Source organism: Polyodon spathula, chromosome 36 (genome assembly GCF_017654505.1).
Source record: "Polyodon spathula isolate WHYD16114869_AA chromosome 36, ASM1765450v1, whole genome shotgun sequence".
Classification (NCBI taxonomy): Eukaryota; Metazoa; Chordata; class Actinopteri; order Acipenseriformes; family Polyodontidae; genus Polyodon; species Polyodon spathula.
In genome coordinates, this window is record NC_054569.1 from 5,297,591 (window position 1) to 5,316,565 (window position 18,975).

The 18,975-nt window shown below is 48.8% G+C and overlaps 2 protein-coding genes across 6 annotated transcripts in view; one reads left to right on the top strand and one right to left on the bottom strand.

Annotated features, from left to right (window-relative positions):
• The window catches only part of pcsk7 (proprotein convertase subtilisin/kexin type 7), a 152,561-nt gene extending 143,350 nt beyond the window's left edge, over positions 1-9,211 (bottom strand). Inside the window, exons 1-6 of the mRNA XM_041234958.1 lie at positions 8,701-9,211; positions 7,843-8,302; positions 7,274-7,408; positions 5,075-5,240; positions 4,531-4,621; positions 2,256-2,310 (exon numbers count right to left, since the gene is read on the bottom strand). Of these exons, the coding sequence (XP_041090892.1) occupies positions 2,256-2,310; positions 4,531-4,621; positions 5,075-5,240; positions 7,274-7,408; positions 7,843-8,244 (849 nt within the window). The 5' untranslated portion in view covers positions 8,245-8,302; positions 8,701-9,211. The remainder of the gene's footprint in view (positions 1-2,255; positions 2,311-4,530; positions 4,622-5,074; positions 5,241-7,273; positions 7,409-7,842; positions 8,303-8,700) is intronic.
• sidt2 (SID1 transmembrane family, member 2) overlaps positions 1-18,975 on the top strand; it is a 214,527-nt gene that overhangs the window by 161,775 nt on the left and 33,777 nt on the right. The window lies entirely within an intron of this gene.

Consider the following 18,975-nt stretch of genomic DNA (forward strand, 5'->3'; position numbering starts at 1 on the left):
GGAGTGTGCAGTATATTGCTGTGTATTGCAGTGGGACTGTGCAGTATATTGCAGTGGTACTGTGCCGTGTATTGCAGTGAGACTGTGCAGTATATTGCAGTGGTACTGTGCAGTATATTGCAGTGGGACTGTGCAGTATATTGCAGTGGGACTGTGCAGTATATTAGTGTGCTTGATTCTGCTCATGTCTGTTTAAGGAAAGGGCAGCTCCGCTCCACTCTCCCCACAGCTCACAGAGGCCCTTCCCCTTTTTCTGACTCCGGATCGGGTGCCAGGAACCACAAGGCCACTGGCTTTCACTTCAGAGAGATCGAACGACTACAGAGAGCATCACAGCGTAATTCAATTCTCATGCAGACTCTACAAGCACCTTCCCCAGTGCTGTACCCTTACACAGGAGAGGGACTGGTCTGCACTGCCCACTCATTCCATCTGTGTGTGTGTGTGTGCGTGCGTGTGTCTCTATGTATGTGTCTGTGTCTGTGTGTCTATATGTGTCTGTGTGTCTATGTGTGTGTATTTGTGTGTATGTGTCTGTGTGTGTTTGTATTTGTGTGTGTGTGTATTTGTGTGTGTATGTGTGTTTGTATTTCTGTGTGTCTATGTGTGTGTATTTATTTGTGTGTGTGTGTGTGTATGTTTGTATGTATGTTTGTACACAAAGAAACTAAATCTAGGGACCAAACCACCAATAAAACTAACTTTCCTGTTCAGTGAATCTGAACTCTGCGTTCCTAAACAGCACTGAAAGCGGATGAGAACAAACCCCTGAATTTAGAACCAATACAGAACACAGTGAATGAATTAGTTCTCGGAGGAGCAGAAACGCTGCGCTGGTAAACTATCCAGGGGAGGAGGAGATGTGTTTAACCCTGGCAGCCCTTGTTCTGGAATCAATCCTGCGACTGAGAGCTGTGAGAAGAACCACAGCGATCCTCCTGCCTGCCCTGTAGCCGACTCTCTGTGTGCTGTGTCCAGGCAGGAAGGGTGAAGGCAACCCTGCAATGGGAGTCTGTGCATTGCACAGTCCGGCACAGATCACTGTCAAAAATCACCACTAGAATCTTTCCTCAAATATAACTCACCTCATACACTAAAGCTATTGTATTTGCATCTGGTGATGCAGGCTATTTTAATTGTGCGTTTACTGTTCAACTATACAACACAATTCTTCAGCGGATGATACTGTTTCACACCGGTGTGCTTGAGATTACCCTCCTGTATAAAGACATGAGCTCTAACCTGCACCACAGACTGAGACACCAGGCTGCCTGCTTGTCTCCCTGCCTGCCTGCTTCCTTATCTCCCTCCCTGCCTACTTGCCTCCATCCCTCCCTCCCTCCTGGTCTGCTAGCCTCTCTTCCTGCCTGCCTCCCTCCCTGCCTCTCTCCATCCCTCCTTCCCTGCCTGCCTCCCTCCATCTCTCTCCCTCCCTCCCTCCTGGTCTGCTTGCCTCTCTCCCTGCCTGCCTCCCTCCCTCCTTCCCTGCCTGCCTCCCTCCATATCTCTCCCTCTCCTTCCCCGCCTGGCTCTCTCCCTGCCTGCCACCCTCCCTGCCTCCCTCCCTGCCTCCCTCCCTCCCTCCCTCCTTCCCTGCATGCCTCCCTCCGTCTCTCTCCCTCACTCCTTCCCTGCCTGCCTCCTTCCCTGCCTCCCTCCTTCCCTGCCTGCCTCCCTCCGTCTCTCTCCCTCACTCCTTCCTGCTAGCCTATCTCCCTGCCTACCTGCCTGCTTCCCTCTCTCACTCACTCCCTCACTCTGTGCCTGGCTGCTACCTCCCTTCTGTGGGCTATACTGCCACCTTCTGGTTTCCAGTCAGAGAAGATTAGGAAAGCACTGAATCACATCCTGTGTTACTGAAAACCCCCTTCTCTGTTCTATAAACAGGAGAAGAAAAACAACATGACAATGCAGGAAGTGAAAGCCGTCCTGCCAAATAAATACTACACAGCTTTCAGCAGACAGAATTCTACTGCAATCCACACCATCATTAACATTTATATATGTAAATATAACTATTCTTCAGACTTCAACTGCAATCCACACCATCATTAATATATCTATATATACATATAAAATTCTTCTTCACTCGTCACTTCCTGGTGACGACTTTTTAAAACTTAAAACAGAAACGTCCTGTAACTGTCCCTCCTCTAGTGGATGCAAGAAATACTGAAGCCCAGTAAGAGCCAGCAGACAGAAAAGTGCTTGAGCCAGCCCCTGCTGCAGCGCTGCAATGTGACTGATGGACTCACCTTGCCCAGAGGGTGTGGGCCGTCCACCGTGCGCCCGTCATCATCGGGGCCCCAGCTGTCAAAACAGACGAGAAAACAAATCCAGTACTGCAGTATTGCACAGTATTGCACAGTACTGCAGTATTGCACAGTACTGCAGTATTGCATAGTATTGCACAGTATTGCAGTATTGCACAGTATTGCACAGTATTGCACAGTACTGCAGTATTGCACAGTACTGGAGTATTGCACAGTATTGTTGTATTTTTAAAAGGTGAGTATCAGTAAAGGCTATAGAGGACTGTGAGATCAGTTCAGTGATGTGCAGTTTCTTTCTTGTAGCACCAGAGCACAGTATAGAGGAGTGTGAGATCAGTTTAGTGATGTGCAGTTTCTTTCCTGTAGCACCAGAGCATAGTATAGAGGAGCGTTTCTTTCTTGTAGCACCAGAGCACAGTATGAGATCAGTTTAGTGATGTGCAGTTTCTTTCCTGTAGCACCAGAGCACAGTATAGAGGAGTGTGAGATCAGTTTAGTGGCGTGCAGTTTCTTTCCTGTAGCACCAGAGCACAATATAGAGGAGTGTGAGATCAGTTTAGTGATGTGCAGCAGCTTTCATCAAAAACTGAAATCCTTTTCTTCCCTTCCCCTTCTCCCCCCCCACCCTGCCCCACCATCTCATCCCACCCCTCTCTGCGTGTAACCTCGCCCTCACTTTCAACTCTCCCTTTCTGACCATATCTCGGCCACAACACGCACCTGCCGTTTCCACCTTTTCAACATCTGCAAAATAAGCCCCTCTGTTTCTTTTTCTGCTACTAAACTCCTGATCTCCTACTAGCAGGGACTGTCTCCCTGGTGTATTCACAGTCCAGACTCCCCTGTATCTCCTACACTAGCAGGGACTGTCTCCCTGGTGTATTCACAGTCCAGACTCCCCTGTATCTCCTACACTAGCAGGGACTGTCTCCCTGGTGTATTCACAGTCCAGACTCCCCTGTATCTCCTACACTAGCAGGGACTGACTCCCTGGTGTATTCACATTGCATCACGGTCCAGACTCCCCTGTATCTCCTACACTAGCAGGGACTGTCTCCCTGGTGTATTCACATTGCATCACGGTCCAGACTTCCCTGTATCTCCTACAATAGCAGGGACTGTCTCCCTGGTGTATTCACATTGCATCACAGTCCAGACTTCCCTGTATCTCCTACACTAACAGCGACTGTCTCCCTGGTGTATTCACATTGCATCACGGTCCAGACTTCCCTGTATCTCCTACAATAGCAGGGACTGTCTCCCTGGTGTATTCACATTGCATCACGGTCCAGACTCCCCTGTATCTCCTACACTAGCAGGGACTGTCTCCCTGGTGTATTCACATTGCATCACAGTCCAGACTCCCCTGTATCTCCTACATTAGCAGGGACTGTCTCCCTGGTGTATTCACATTGCATCACTGTCCAGACTCCCCTGTATCTCCTACACTAGCAGGGACTGTCTCCCTGGTGTATTCACATTGCATCACAGTCCAGACTCCCCTGTATCTCCTACACTAGCAGGGACTGTCTCCCTGGTGTATTCACATTGCATCACAGTCCAGACTCCCCTGTATCTCCTACACTAGCAGGGACTGTCTCCCTGGTGTATTCACAGTCCAGACTCCCCTGTATCTCCTACACTAGCAGGGACTGACTCCTTGGTGTATTCACATTGCATCACTGTCCAGACTCCCCTGTATCTCCTACACTAGCAGGGACTGTCTCCCTGGTGTATTCACATTGCATCATGGTCCAGACTCCCCTGTATCTCCTACACTAGCAGGGACTGTCTCCCTGGTGTATTCACAGACTCCCCTGTAGCAGGGACACTCCTTGGTGTATTCACACTCCCAGACTCCCCTGTATCTCCTACACTAGCAGGGACTGTCTCCCTGGTGTATTCACATTGCATCATGGTCCAGACTCCCCTGTATCTCCTACACTAGCAGGGACTGTCTCCCTGGTGTATTCACAGTCCAGACTCCCCTGTATCTCCTACACTAGCAGGGACTGACTCCCTGGTGTATTCACATTGCATCACGGTCCAGACTCCCCTGTATCTCCTACACTAGCAGGGACTGACTCCCTGGTGTATTCACATTGCATCACGGTCCAGACTCCCCTGTATCTCCTACACTAGCAGGGACTGACTCCCTGGTGTATTCACATTGCATCACGGTCCAGACTCCCCTGTATCTCCTACACTAGCAGGGACTGACTCCCTGGTGTATTCACATTGCATCGCGGTTCCTCACCTGCAGCTGTAAATGTCATTGATCTGGTAGTGCTTGTTGAAGGCCACGGCTTCCATGCTGTCAGTGAGAGGCCCGTCAAGCACACGGATCCCTGCAGGCACACAACACGCCACACTCATCACTCGCACTCCAGCACTACGGGACATGATCCCCGCATGTCTGTGCTCACAACTAGGAGCCACACACCCCTAAAATAACACAACAGCCTGTTACCCATACACTCGTTTATTTATACGTTGTTTTAATGGGTGAATATTTTATTTGATAAGGCACAAGGGACATATGCATCCCACAAATAAAAATTATGCTAAATTTTTATTTTGGCAAGTGCATGAAACAGGGTTGGATCTGCTCATCCAAATCCTCCTCGTGATGCTTGAGTCGCTCTCACGTGTATTTTATGAAGAAACTGTTTGAACAAGCGCTCAATTCCTTGTGTACCTTCAGAGGTTCAAGAATAACATGAAACTTCTTTAAATGCAGTCTCTCGACTGTAGAGCCCCTTGTACTGAATCTTTCCCCCAATCCCTCCCTCTCCGCTCACCTGCCACCCGGCTCCCGAACGCCACGCCCACGGCGCAGTAGCTGTTGTTGGGCACGGCGGCGATCTCTCCCGCGCACCGCGTCCCGTGGTGATTGTCGTTGTTGGCGTCAGGGTGCGGCATAGGGTCAGGGTCATTGGAGTTCAGGTCGTAGCTCCCCTCTGGGCTCTAGGGGGGGGGTGAAGCTCAGTGTTAGTGAGGACAAGGAAGTGCCAGCTCCATCATATCTTTTCCTCCCTCCCTCCCTATGCCACTGGGAACACACTCATATAACAACCTACTGAATATATCAGTTCCTACTGAGTACATCGTTGTGATCAGGCCTCTGTTAAAGAAATACATTACTCCTCCCATTGAACTGTAACCCTACAGACTGCATAGAGGTTTATTCATGCTGTGACGAGTGTTATTCGCGCTGGGACGAGTGTTATTCGCGCTGTGACGAGTGTTATTCGCGCTGGGACGAGTGCTATTCGCGCTCTGACGAGTGCTACTCGCGCTCTGACGAGTGCTCGCGCTCTGACGAGTGCTACTCGCGCTCTGACGAGTGCTACTCGCGCTCTGACGAGTGCTACTCGCGCTCTGACGAGTGCTACTCGCGCTGGGACGAGTGCTACTCGCGCTGGGACGAGTGCTATTCGCGCTGTGACGAGTGCTATTCGCGCTCTGACGAGTGCTACTCGCGCTGGGACGAGTGCTACTCGCGCTGGGACGAGTGCTACTCGCGCTCTGACGAGTGTTACTCGCGCTGGGACGAGTGTTATTCGCGCTCTGACGAGTGTTACTCGCGCTCTGACGAGTGTTACTCGCGCTCTGACGAGTGTTACTCGCGCTCTGACGAGTGTTACTCGCGCTCTGACGAGTGTTATTCGCGCTCTGACGAGTGTTATTCGCGCTCTGACGAGTGTTATTCGCGCTCTGACGAGTGTTATTCGCGCTCTGACGAGTGTTATTCGCGCTCTGACGAGTGTTATTCGCGCTCTGACGAGTGTTATTCGCGCTCTGACGAGTGTTACTCGCGCTCTGACGAGTGTTACTCGCGCTCTGACGAGTGTTACTCGCGCTGTGACGAGTGTTATTCGCGCTCTGACGAGTGTTACTCGCGCTCTGACGAGTGTTATTCGCGCTCTGACGAGTGTTATTCGCGCTCTGACGAGTGTTATTCGCGCTGGGACGAGTGTTATTCGCGCTCTGACGAGTGTTATTCGCGCTCTGATGAGTGTTATTCGCGCTCTGACGAGTGTTATTCGCGCTCTGACGAGTGTTATTCGCGCTCTGACGAGTGTTATTCGCGCTCTGACGAGTGTTACTCGCGCTCTGACGAGTGTTATTCGCGCTCTGACGAGTGTTACTCGCGCTATTCGCGCTCTGACGAGTGTTATTCGCGCTCTGACGAGTGTTATTCGCGCTCTGACGAGTGTTATTCGCGCTCTGACGAGTGTTACTCGCGCTCTGACGAGTGTTATTCGCGCTCTGACGAGTGTTATTCGCGCTCTGACGAGTGTTATTCGCGCTCTGACGAGTGTTATTCGCGCTCTGACGAGTGTTATTCGCGCGCTCTGACGAGTGTTACTCGCGCTCTGACGAGTGTTATTCGCGCTCTGACGAGTGTTATTCGCGCTGGGACGAGTGTTATTCGCGCTGGGACGAGTGTTATTCGCGCTCTGACGAGTGTTATTCGCGCTCTGACGAGTGTTATTCGCGCTCTGACGAGTGTTATTCGCGCTCTGACGAGTGTTATTCGCGCTCTGACGAGTGTTATTCGCGCTCTGACGAGTGTTATTCGCGCTCTGACGAGTGTTATTCGCGCTCTGACGAGTGTTATTCGCGCTCTGACGAGTGTTATTCGCGCTCTGACGAGTGTTATTCGCGCTCTGACGAGTGTTATTCGCGCTCTGACGAGTGTTATTCGCGCTCTGACGAGTGTTATTCGCGCTCTGACGAGTGTTATTCGCGCTCTGACGAGTGTTATTCGCGCTCTGACGAGTGTTATTCGCGCTCTGACGAGTGTTATTCGCGCTCTGACGAGTGTTATTCGCGCTCTGACGAGTGTTATTCGCGCTCTGACGAGTGTTATTCGCGCTCTGACGAGTGTTATTCGCGCTCTGACGAGTGTTATTCGCGCTCTGACGAGTGTTATTCGCGCTCTGACGAGCGTTATTCACAGTTACAGCACGTCTCCTTGGTTACGGTGTACCTACATAGTTGGGTTGGATGTCCTTCAGAGTGTGTTGAACTCCATCGTCCACGACAACCACGGTGACCCCGGCGCCAGTGACATTGTGCTCCCACACAGCCGTGACATTGATATCCATCCCCGCTCGCACCTTATTGTGCTGGAGAGAGAGAGAGAGAGAGAGAGAGAGAGAGAGAGAGAGAGAGCTGAGAGAGACACAGACACAGAAACACACAGAGGGGAGAGGAGAGGGAGCTCAGTGAGACACAGACACAGAAACACACAGAGGGGAGAGGAGAGGGAGCTCAGTGAGACACAGACACAGAAACACACAGAGGGGAGAGGAGAGAGAGCTGAGTGAGACACAGATACAGAAACACACAGAGGGGAGAGGAGAGAGAGCTCAGTGAGACACAGACACAGAAACACACAGAGGGGAGAGGAGAGAGAGCTGAGTGAGACACAGACAGAAACACACAGAGGGGAGAGGAGAGACAGAGCTGAGTGAGACACAGAAACACACAGACAGGAGAGTGAGAGAGGAGAGGGGAGAGTGCAAGGGGAAGAGAGGAAGGGGAGAAGAATGTCACTCACCAGGTGCCACTGCTTCGGGTATCTGGGGTCGTTGAATGTGAGGCTGCGCTTGGCCCTCCTGAGGAGCTGCTGTTCTGAGTGCCACCTGACAGCTGGGTGCTGTGCCAGGGTCCGGGCTGCCTGCTCTCTGCCCCCCTCTTGTCCGCAGGGCAACGCCAGGAGGTAGTGCCCCTCCAGCTGGCCGATCTGGCCCCTGCTCTCCAGCCCTGCCTCTGCGGCCACTTCCCCAGCCAGCGAGTCCAGCGCCTTTCTGTCTGCCTGCCCCCCCTCCGGCCCCAGGCTCACCGCCCAGGTCAGGCCCGAGTCACACTGGGGGACTGAGTCCGGGTCAGAGCCAGCCAGGCCAGGGGTCTGCAGGCAGATCAGCAGTGCACACAGCAGGGGGAGAAGGAAAGGAGCCATGGCTGGAACCCGCAGCCAACAACGCCTTGCCAACGCTACTCTGCATCAGAACCAAGCCCTGGGAGTAAGAGTAGAGAGAGCAGAGTCACGACAGAATCCCCCCGGACACACACAAGCACTTACTGGAGCAGAATCCCCCCAGACACACACACACACACACACACACACACACACACACACACACACACACACACACACACACACACACACAAGCACTTACTGGAGCAGAATCCTCTCCAGACACACACAAGCACTTACTGGAGCAGAATCCCCCCAGACACACACACAACAAGCACTTACTTGAGCAGAATCCTCTCCAGACACACACAAGCACTTATTGGAGCAGAATCCCCCCAGACACACACACAACAAGCACTTACTGAGCAGAATCCTCTCCAGACACACACAAGCACTTACTGGAGCAGAATCCCCCCAGACACACACACAAGCACTTACTGGGCAGAACCTCTCCAGAACAGAGGTTAAGGCTGCTTCACACTTCAGTCCACAGGGAGACAGAGTTGAGAAGAATTCTACTCTGGTGACCAGCGAGACAATCTCCTTGGGATCAACAGCCAGTCGCACGACTGGAGAGACTGGAAACCACCCTCAGCATCAGATCTCCTTGGGATCAACAGCCAGTCGCACGACTGGAGAGACTGGAAACGACCCTCAGCATCAGATCTCCTTGGGATCAACAGCCAGTCGCACGACTGGAGAGACTGGAAACCAACCTCAGCATCAGATCTCCTTGGGATCGACAGCCAGTCACACGACTGGAGAGACTGGAAACCACCCTCAGCATCAGTAGCACAATGGAGGGATGAACCAGCCTTTACCGGGTCACTACAGGGCTAGATCCTAACCCCTACTGAACAGAGTTTTACTCAAACAGAACTGAGCCTCGCTAGACCGGAACACCCTGTCGCAAATAACGATGAATCAGCTAGGCTGGTTAGTAAAACATTGAATCCTTTTGTATGGAGAGTATCAGTAGCTAAGGCTCATGGTTCATCAACTGATTCAGATTCAGTTGTATTGAGTTTGCCCACTAATGCTGATAAACAAAGGTAGCCTGCTGATATGAAAAACAGTAAGTTTTGGCCCCCTACTGTATTCTGGATGAATGGCATCCCTTCTAAAGTGACCTTGTGTGAGCAGAAAGAAGTGTATAGTAACAATGTGTACAGATCCAGAACTATTGTACATGGTGCAGAAGTAACCCTGACACATAAATGAAAACATAACCCTCTTGTTAATTGTGCATGTAATATGTGCCAAAGCAAGTCATCAGTGACTGGACTCAGACTTTGTCTGGCATGCAGTCATTTGGCTTTCTCTCATTTAAATGTAAACCCAAAAAGATATTAAGAGGATTGAATGCATGAGTTGTGAAAGGGTCACTTAGTAAAATGGGCACATCTGGGAAAATTAAAATGTGAGGAAGGTGTCCCTGCTAAGCCTGTACAAGCGTCTTGTAGGTACGAAGTCAAGGCCATGGCGACTCACCCCTGTGATGCGAGACCATGGATTCGAGAGCCTATTGTCGTGTTCACTGAGCCTACCCGAGTGGAACCTGAGACCGAAGTGGAGTCCTGCTGGGAGTGAGCTGAAACCCCGGACATGGATTGGAGAATTTAAAATGAAATGTATTAATGCAATAATATGTGTTATAATCCTTTGTACTATTTGTATAATCTTTAGTTTGGAAAATTGCGTAAGTGTGTAATCAAAAGTAACGCGTAATGCTGTTTTAATTCTTAATTGTGAAACTTATATATTTTCTTTATATAAAATCATGCAGTAGAAGCTGGTATAGTTTGATACAAGTGGCCAGTTTTTAGGCAGTTTTTTATCAAGATGGGCTTGATTCCCAGAATTGAATGCAAGTTTCTGCAGCATCCTTTTTAGCCTAAGAAAATGTTGTTAAATGTTGAAATAAGGTTTAATATGCTTGCTTTTTACTATAAACTATTTGTGTGTGTAAGACCATATGCTTAACACTGCCTGTTATAATAATATACATGAAATTGTTTCTCATCAAGACAGGTTCGCATTTAAAATAGTTAGTAATCGTGTTCTATGGGGAGGAAACTGTCTAGTTTGACTCTGAGTTAAAAGATGATGCAACATAAAGAGATGTTGTTTGAAATAAAATAAGAAGCTTAAAAAGTAATTTTAAGAAAAAGAATAGAAGATGGGTTTTAAGAAAGTAAAAACTTTATAACTTGCTGTGAGCCTGTCTTGAAGTCGTGCCAGAAAGTAAAGGGATAGTTGGCACGAAGAGCGGAGTTCTCTTATCAAACAGCGTCAAGGTTAGAGTGTCTTCTCGCCACAGAAAAATTGGAAAAAACCTTGATTATCGCTGGAAATTGGAAAGCTAAGCGCACAACTAGAAAAATGGTTTTAGCTGGTTTTTGTGCAGCTGAAAAAAATAGGAGGTCGTCCGCAGTTCAGCTGAATTCGTGCTTTTAGGAAACTCATAGGACAGAGACATTACAATCTTACACTTAAATAAAAAACAAGTAGATTATCCATGAAGAGAAACTCTATATTGGGAAAAACATAAGATGGAAGCTCCCTATAATATCTGTTAAGCACACGCCTGTAAAAAGAGAAGGAAAACTAATTTGAAGAATAGAATGGCATGAGGGAATATATTATTAGACATTAATACATATAATCAATAGAATCATAACTAATAGTGTAGTATATATTTCAGACAGCACTCATATATTCAAAATAATATTATTTTCTTTGTTTCACCTAGCTTTTTAGATAGAGGAGGGGTCGAGAGATGAGCGGGTGAGATCATGATTGGATGTGTAGACCAGGTGTTATATCTTGAAAAATTGTTGGCACAAGGCTCTAAATTTTTAGGCTTTTAGTTAGACTTGATAAAGATTCTCCATGTATTCCTATGGAGACGAATCCTATAAAAACTCACACTTTTCGCAAAAGCGTACCACATTCAAGACCTTTGCTTGACAGGGTGAAGTGGTCCATCACTTGCAGATCTCCACCAGACTGATTCCTTTGTTCACGCTACTTTTCCTTATAATAGGAGGTAAGCATATTACTAACATTGTTATATCTTACATGTATTGGTTGCATTGCTATAAGGTTTTGAAACTATGTTTTGGTTTTAAGAGAGTGTTATATTGAATGAAACTGAAATATAGAAGTGGGTGCTTGTAGACCGCATGTGTTGGAATTCGGAGGTCTGATCAACCTACCTTTTTCCAAATATTAAAAGCATTTTAATAAACCGAAGCAGCATTGCTCTGATTCGTAAAACTTAAAATGACTGAGTCTTGAGTGTCTTTCTTTCTGATTAAATAAAGGTTATATGGACTTACTTACAGCTCGTCCAGTGCTCGAACATAAACCACTAGGAGTTTATAACATCTCTGTCCTCCTAACGTCTCCCCTGAGTTAAGATTGTGTGCAGAGTAAACAGAAAATAAATAAGACCGAATAAAAACAGTACGTGAAAATCTGCAAAACGCAGCAGACGTGATAGCCCTCTTGCTTCGTTTAAATGGTCCTACAATGAAGACTCTTTTTGGTACACATTCTCATTTGGGACAGTGGGAACACAACAGCAGAATAACCTGTGTGGAGCTGTGGCTGCCTGAAGAGAGGCTTGCTGAGTCAGTGATCGAGGGAGGGTGTGACATACACAGCCGGGCTGTGAGGTCTGTACAACAGCAGCAGCAGCAATTAGCTATGAGGCGAGAGGACAGCCCACGACTCGCCCAACTGCCTTGCTTATGAGTTCTGTTCATTTGAGAGGAGCCCACAATCTCTTAAAGAGCAGACTTCAGCTCTGTGTTTTATTGATGGAATGATTTCAAGGTTAAACACAAATCAAACAGAGTTCATGTTTGCTGACCCCTCCCAGGCAATGCTGTCCACTTTTGCTTTGCTGTTTGCCGTCTGCAAACAATACCTTCAGTGGCATCAGCAATTCAAAGCAGCCGTGTGAACTCTACATCACTCTACACCCATCCCTCTACACCACTCTACACCCATCCCTCTACATCACTCTACACCCATCCCTCTACATCACTCTACACCACTCTACACCCATCCCTCTACATCACTCTACACCCATCCCTCTACACCACTCTACACCCATCCCTCTACACCACTCTACACCCATCCCTCTACACCACTCTACACCCATCCCTCTACACCACTCTACACCCATCTACACCCATCCCTCTACACCACTCTACACCACTCTACACCCATCCCTCTACACCACTCTACACCCATCCCTCTACATCACTCTACACCCATCCCTCTACATCACTCTACATCCATCCCTCTACACCACTCTACACCCTCAACATCTACACTACATCTACATCACTGCACCCCTCAACATTACTCTACATCCATCCATCCATCTACACCCATCTACATCTCTGCACCCCTCAACATTACTCTACATCCATCCCTCTACACCCATCTCTCATCCATCCCTCTACACCCCTCTACATCTCTGCACATCCCTCAACATTACTCTACATCCCTCTACATCTCTACACATCCCTCTACATCACTCTACACCCATCCCTCTACATCCCTCTACACCCATCTACACCACTGCACCCCTCTACATTACTCTACATCCCTCTACACCCATCCCTCTACATCACTCTACACCCATCCCTCTACATCCCTCTACATCCATCTACCTCTACACCCCTCCCTCTACATCCATCTACACCCATCCCCTCTACTTCACTCTACACCCATCCCTCTACACCACTCTACACCCATCCCTCTACATCACTCTACACCCATCCCTCTACACCACTCTACACCCATCCCTCTACACCACTCTACACCCATCCCTCTACACCACTCTACACCCATCCCTCTACATCACTCTACACCCATCCTCTCTACATCCCTCTACACTCTACACCCATCCCTCTACACCACTCTACACCCATCCCTCTACACCACTCTACACCCATCCCTCCACACATCCACTCTACATCCATCCCTCTACACCCATCTACATCACTGCACCCTACATCCATCTACTCTACACCCATCCCTCTACACCACTCTACACCCATCCCTCTACATCACTCTACTCTACACCCATCCCTCTACACCACTCTACACCCATCCCTCTACACCACTCTACACCCATCCCTCTACACCACTCTACACCCATCCCTCTACATCACTCTACACCCATCCCTCTACATCACTCTACACCCATCCCTCTACACACTCTACATCCCTCTACACCACTCTACACCCATCCCTCTACATCACTCTACACCCATCCCTCTACACCACTCTACACCCATCCCTCTACATCACTCTACACCCATCCCTCTACACCACTCCATCCCTCTACATCACTGCACCCCTCTACATCACTCTACATCCATCATCCTACACCCCCCTCCCTATACCACTCTACACCCATCCCTCCACACCCCTCTACATCCCTCTACATCACTGCACCCCTCAACATTACTCTACATCCATCCCTCTACACCCATCTACATCACTGCACCCCTCAACATTACTCTACATCCATCCCTCTACACCACCCCCTCTACACCCCCACATCACTCTACACCACTCTACACCCATCCCTCTACATCACTCTACACCCATCCCTCACTCTACACCCATCCCTCTACTACACCCATCCCTCTACATCACTCTACATCCATCCCTCTACACCCATCTACATCACCATCCCTCTACACCACTCTACACCCATCCCTCTACATCACTCTACACCCATCCCTCTACATCACTCTACACCCATCCCTCTACATCACTCTACTCTACACCACTCTACACCCATCCCTCTACACCACTCTACACCCATCCCTCTACATCACTCTACACCCATCCCTCTACACCCCTCTACACCACTGCACCCCTCAACATTACTCTACATCCATCCCTCTACACCCATCAACATCACTGCACCCCTCAACATCACTGCACCCCTCAACATTACTCTACATCCATCCATCTACACCCATCTACATCACTGCACCCCTCAACATTACTCTACATCCATCCCTCTACACCCATCTACATCACTGCACCCCTCAACATTACTCTACATCCATCTACCCTCTACACCCCTCAACATTACATCCCTCTACTCTACACCCCCCTCTACACCCACTACATCACCCACCCCTCTACATTACTCTACCCCCCATCCCATCTACTCTACACCCCTCTACACCCATCCCTCTACATCACTGCACCCCTCAACATTACTCTACATCCATCCCTCTACACCCATCTACATCACTGCACCCCTCAACATTACTCTACATCCATCCCTCTGCACCCCTCAACATTACTCTACATCCCTCTACATCACTGCACCCCTCAACATTACTCTACATCCATCCCTCTACACCCATCTACATCACTGCACCCCTCAACATTACTCTACATCCATCCCTCTACACCCATCTACATCACTGCACCCCTCAACATTACTCTACATCCATCCCTCTGCACCCCTCAACACTCTACATCCCTCTACATCACTGCACCCCTCAACATTACTCTACATCCATCCTCTGCAACATTACTCTACATCCCATCTACATCACTGCACCCCTCAACATTACTCTACATCCATCTCTCTGCACCCCTCAACATTACTCTACATCCCTCTACATCACTGCACCCCTCAACATTACTCTACATCCATCCCTCTACACCCATCTACATCACTGCACCCCTCAACATTACTCTACATCCATCCCTCTACACCCATCTACATCACTGCACCCCTCAACATTACTCTACACCCATCCCTCTACACCACTCTACACCCATCCCTCTACATCACTCTACATCCCTCTACATCACACCCCTCAACATTACTCTACTGCACCCCTCAACATTACTCTACATCCATCCCTCTACACCCATCTACATCACTGCACCCCTCAACATTACTCTACCCATCCATCTACACCTACACCCATCTACATCACTGCACCCCTCTACATTACTCTACATCCACATCCCTCTAACATTACTCTACATCCCTCTACATCACTCTACACCCATCCCTCCCTCTACACCCCTCTACATCACTGCACCCCTCAACATTACTCTACATCCCTCTACATCACTGCACCCCTCAACATTACTCTACATCCATCCATCCCTCTACACCCATCTACATCACTGCACCCCTCAACATTACTCTACATCCCCATCTACATCACTGCACCCCTCAACATTACTCTACATCCATCTACCCTCTGCACCCCTCAACATTACTCTACATCCCTCTACATACACTACACCCCTCAACATTACTCTACTCCATCCCCTACACTCATCTACAGTGATGTACGTGGTAATGAGATGACACCCCATCGTCACGTGGGAGTTGTAATGATGTACGGGAGATGTATCCGTGGGGACGTGGAGTATGATCATGTGTGGTAGATGGTGACGTGGGAGTTGTAAGAGATGTACTGTAGTGAGATGTAATGAATGGGAGATGTAGTGACGTTGGGGAGTTGTTAATGAGAGAGAGGTAGGTAGATGTGGGTAGATGTAGTGACGTAGTTGTAAATGAGACGTAGGTAGGGGATGTTGGTAATGTGTGATGGGGAGTTGTAGATGTAGTGGTCCTGGAGATGTAGTTGGTAGATGTAGTGAGGGAGGAGTTGTAATGTAGGTAGGGAGATGTGGGTAGATGTAGTGACGTGGGTATGTTGTAATTAATGTAGGTAGGGAGACGTGGGGAGTTGTAATGAACAGTGGTAGGGAGATGTAGTGAGATGTAGTGCATTCTAGGAGTTGTAATGAGATGTAGTGGAGATGTGGGGTAGATGTAGTGACGTGGGGAGTTGTAATGTAAGATGTACCCTTGTGGGCTGTCTATGTAGTGACGTGGTGAGTTGTATGACGCTGTAGGGAGGAGACGTGGGGAGTTGTTAATGACTCTTGGTGATAGCCACTGCACCCCTCAACATTACTCTACATCCATCCCTCTACACCCATCTACATCACTCCACCCCTCAACATTACTCTACATCCATCCCTCTGCACACCCTTCTACATCACTGCACTACTCAACTGCACCCCTCAACATTACTCCATTACTCCCACTGCACCTCAACCTCTACACCCATTACTCTACACCCCTCAACATTATCCCTCTGCACCCATCCCTCTACATCACTGCACCCCTCAACATTACTCTACATCCCTCTACACCCATCTACATCACTGCACCCCTCAACATTACTCTACATCCCTCTACATCACTGCACCCCTCAACATTACTCTACATCCATCCCTCTACATCCCCTCAACATTATTACTCTACATCACATCCCTCTACACATTACTCTACATCACTGCACCCCTCAACACCCATCTACATCTCTACATCACTGCACCCCTCAACATTACTCTACATCCCTCTACATCACTGCACCCCTCAACATTACTCTACATCCCTCCCTCTACATCTACATCACTGCACCCCTCAACATTACTCTACATCCATCCCTCTACACCCATCACTGCACCCCTCAACATTACTCTACATCCATCCCTCTGCACCCCTCAACATTCCTCTACATCTACATCCCTCAACATTACTCTACTGCACCCCTCTACATTACTCTACATCACTGCACCCCTCAACATTACTCTACATCCATCCCTCTGCACCCCTCAACATTACTCTACATCCCTCTACATCACTGCACCCCTCAACATTACTCTACATCCCTCTACATCACTGCACCCCTCAACATTACTCTACATCCATCCCTCTACACCCATCTACATCACTGCACCCCTCAACATCACTCTACATCCCTCTATATCACTGCACCCCTCAACATTACTCTACATCCATTACTCTACACCCCTCTACATCACTACACCCCATCCATCCCTCTGCACCCCTCAACATCCCTCTACATCCATCTACATCACTGCACCCCTCAACATTACTCTACATCCCTCTACACCCATCTACATCTCTGCACCCCTCAACATTACTCTACATCCCTCTACATCACTGCACCCCTCAACATTACTCTACACTCCCTCTACATCCCTCTACATCACCATCCCCCTCACTCATTACTCTACATCCCTCTACATCACTGCACCCCTCAACATTACTCTACATCCCTCTACATCACTGCACCCCTCAACATTACTCTACACCCATCCCTCTACATCACTGCACCCCTCAACATTACTCTACATCACTGCACCCCTCAACATTACTCTACATCCCTCTACACCCATCCATCTACATCCCTCTTTCATACTCTGTGCCTGTGTCAGTGGTGCTGTGTTACTCTGTGTCAGTGTGGTGCTGTGTTACTCTGTGTCAGTGTGGTGCTGTGTTACTCTGTGTTAGTGTGGTGTTGTGTTACTCTGTGTCAGTGTGGTGCTGTGTTACTCTGTGTCAGTGTGGTGTTGTGTTACTCTGTGTCAGTGGTGCTGTGTTACTCTGTGTCAGTGTGGTGCTGTGTTACTCTGTGTCTGTGGTGCTGTGTTTCTCTGTGTCAGTGGTGCTGTGTTACTCTGTGTCAGTGTGGTGCTGTGTTACTCTGTGTCAGTGTGGTGCTGTGTTACTCTGTGTCAGTGTGGTGCTGTGTTACTCTGTGTCAGTGTGGTGCTGTGTTACTCTGTGTCAGTGGTGCTGTGTTACTCTGTGTCAGTGTGGTGCTGTGTTACTCTGTGTCAGTGGTGCTGTGTTACTCTGTGTCAGTGTGGTGTTGTGTTACTCTGTGTCAGTGGTGCTGTGTTACTCTGTGTCAGTGTGGTGCTGTGTTACTCTGTGTCAGTGTGGTGCTGTGTTACTCTGTGTCAGTGTGGTGCTGTGTTACTCTGTGTCAGTGTGGTGCTGTGTTACTCTGTGTCAGTGTGGTGCTGTGTTACTCTGTGTCAGTGTGGTGCTGTGTTACTCTGTGTCAGTGTGGTGCTGTGTTACTCTGTGTCAGTGTGGTGCTGTGTTACTCTGTGTCAGTGTGGTGCTGTGTTACTCTGTGTCAGTGTGGTGCTGTGTTACTCTGTGTCAGTGGTCAGGGATCACAGTCAGTTGGTCTGAGGGAAGGGATGCGACGGGAGCTTGCTGTGGCCGTGCTGACTGCGGATGTGGTTTGTATTTAGATTCGTGGAATCTGGGGCAGTGGGGTGTATCTGCTAGCATTGTACTGAGAGCCTGCAGCAGCCAATTGAAATCTATAACCATCCAGACTGCAACTTCAACACCCTCAGTGTGAAATCCAAGCAAAACTTCAAAAGAAATCATGTAGAGAAACGTCCAGCCGGAAAGTGTGTCTACTTTACTGACGCATCCTGTGAAAGAGGTCTGGGGAGAACAGATTGAAACCCTGCAGTCTCGCATTAGGGGCTGGATTATAAAGTTTAGTGGGATGCTGCAAAATGATCTCAAGACGTGTGTGTGTGTGTGTGTGTGTGTGTGTGTGTGTGTGTGTGTGTGTAATGGCCAGTGTGCGCTGTAATGTTGACGTGGAGACGAAGCCATTGTATACACACAATCTCTCTCTCTCTCTCTCTCTCTCTCTCTCTCTCTCTCACACTCCTCTACTACGTAGAGTTCTGTTGTAATGTGATTCTTCTGATCACTTTTCAACTCACCTCTGCTTCGGTAACATGGACAACTTACCTTAGACAAGAACACTCTCTCTCACGACACACAGA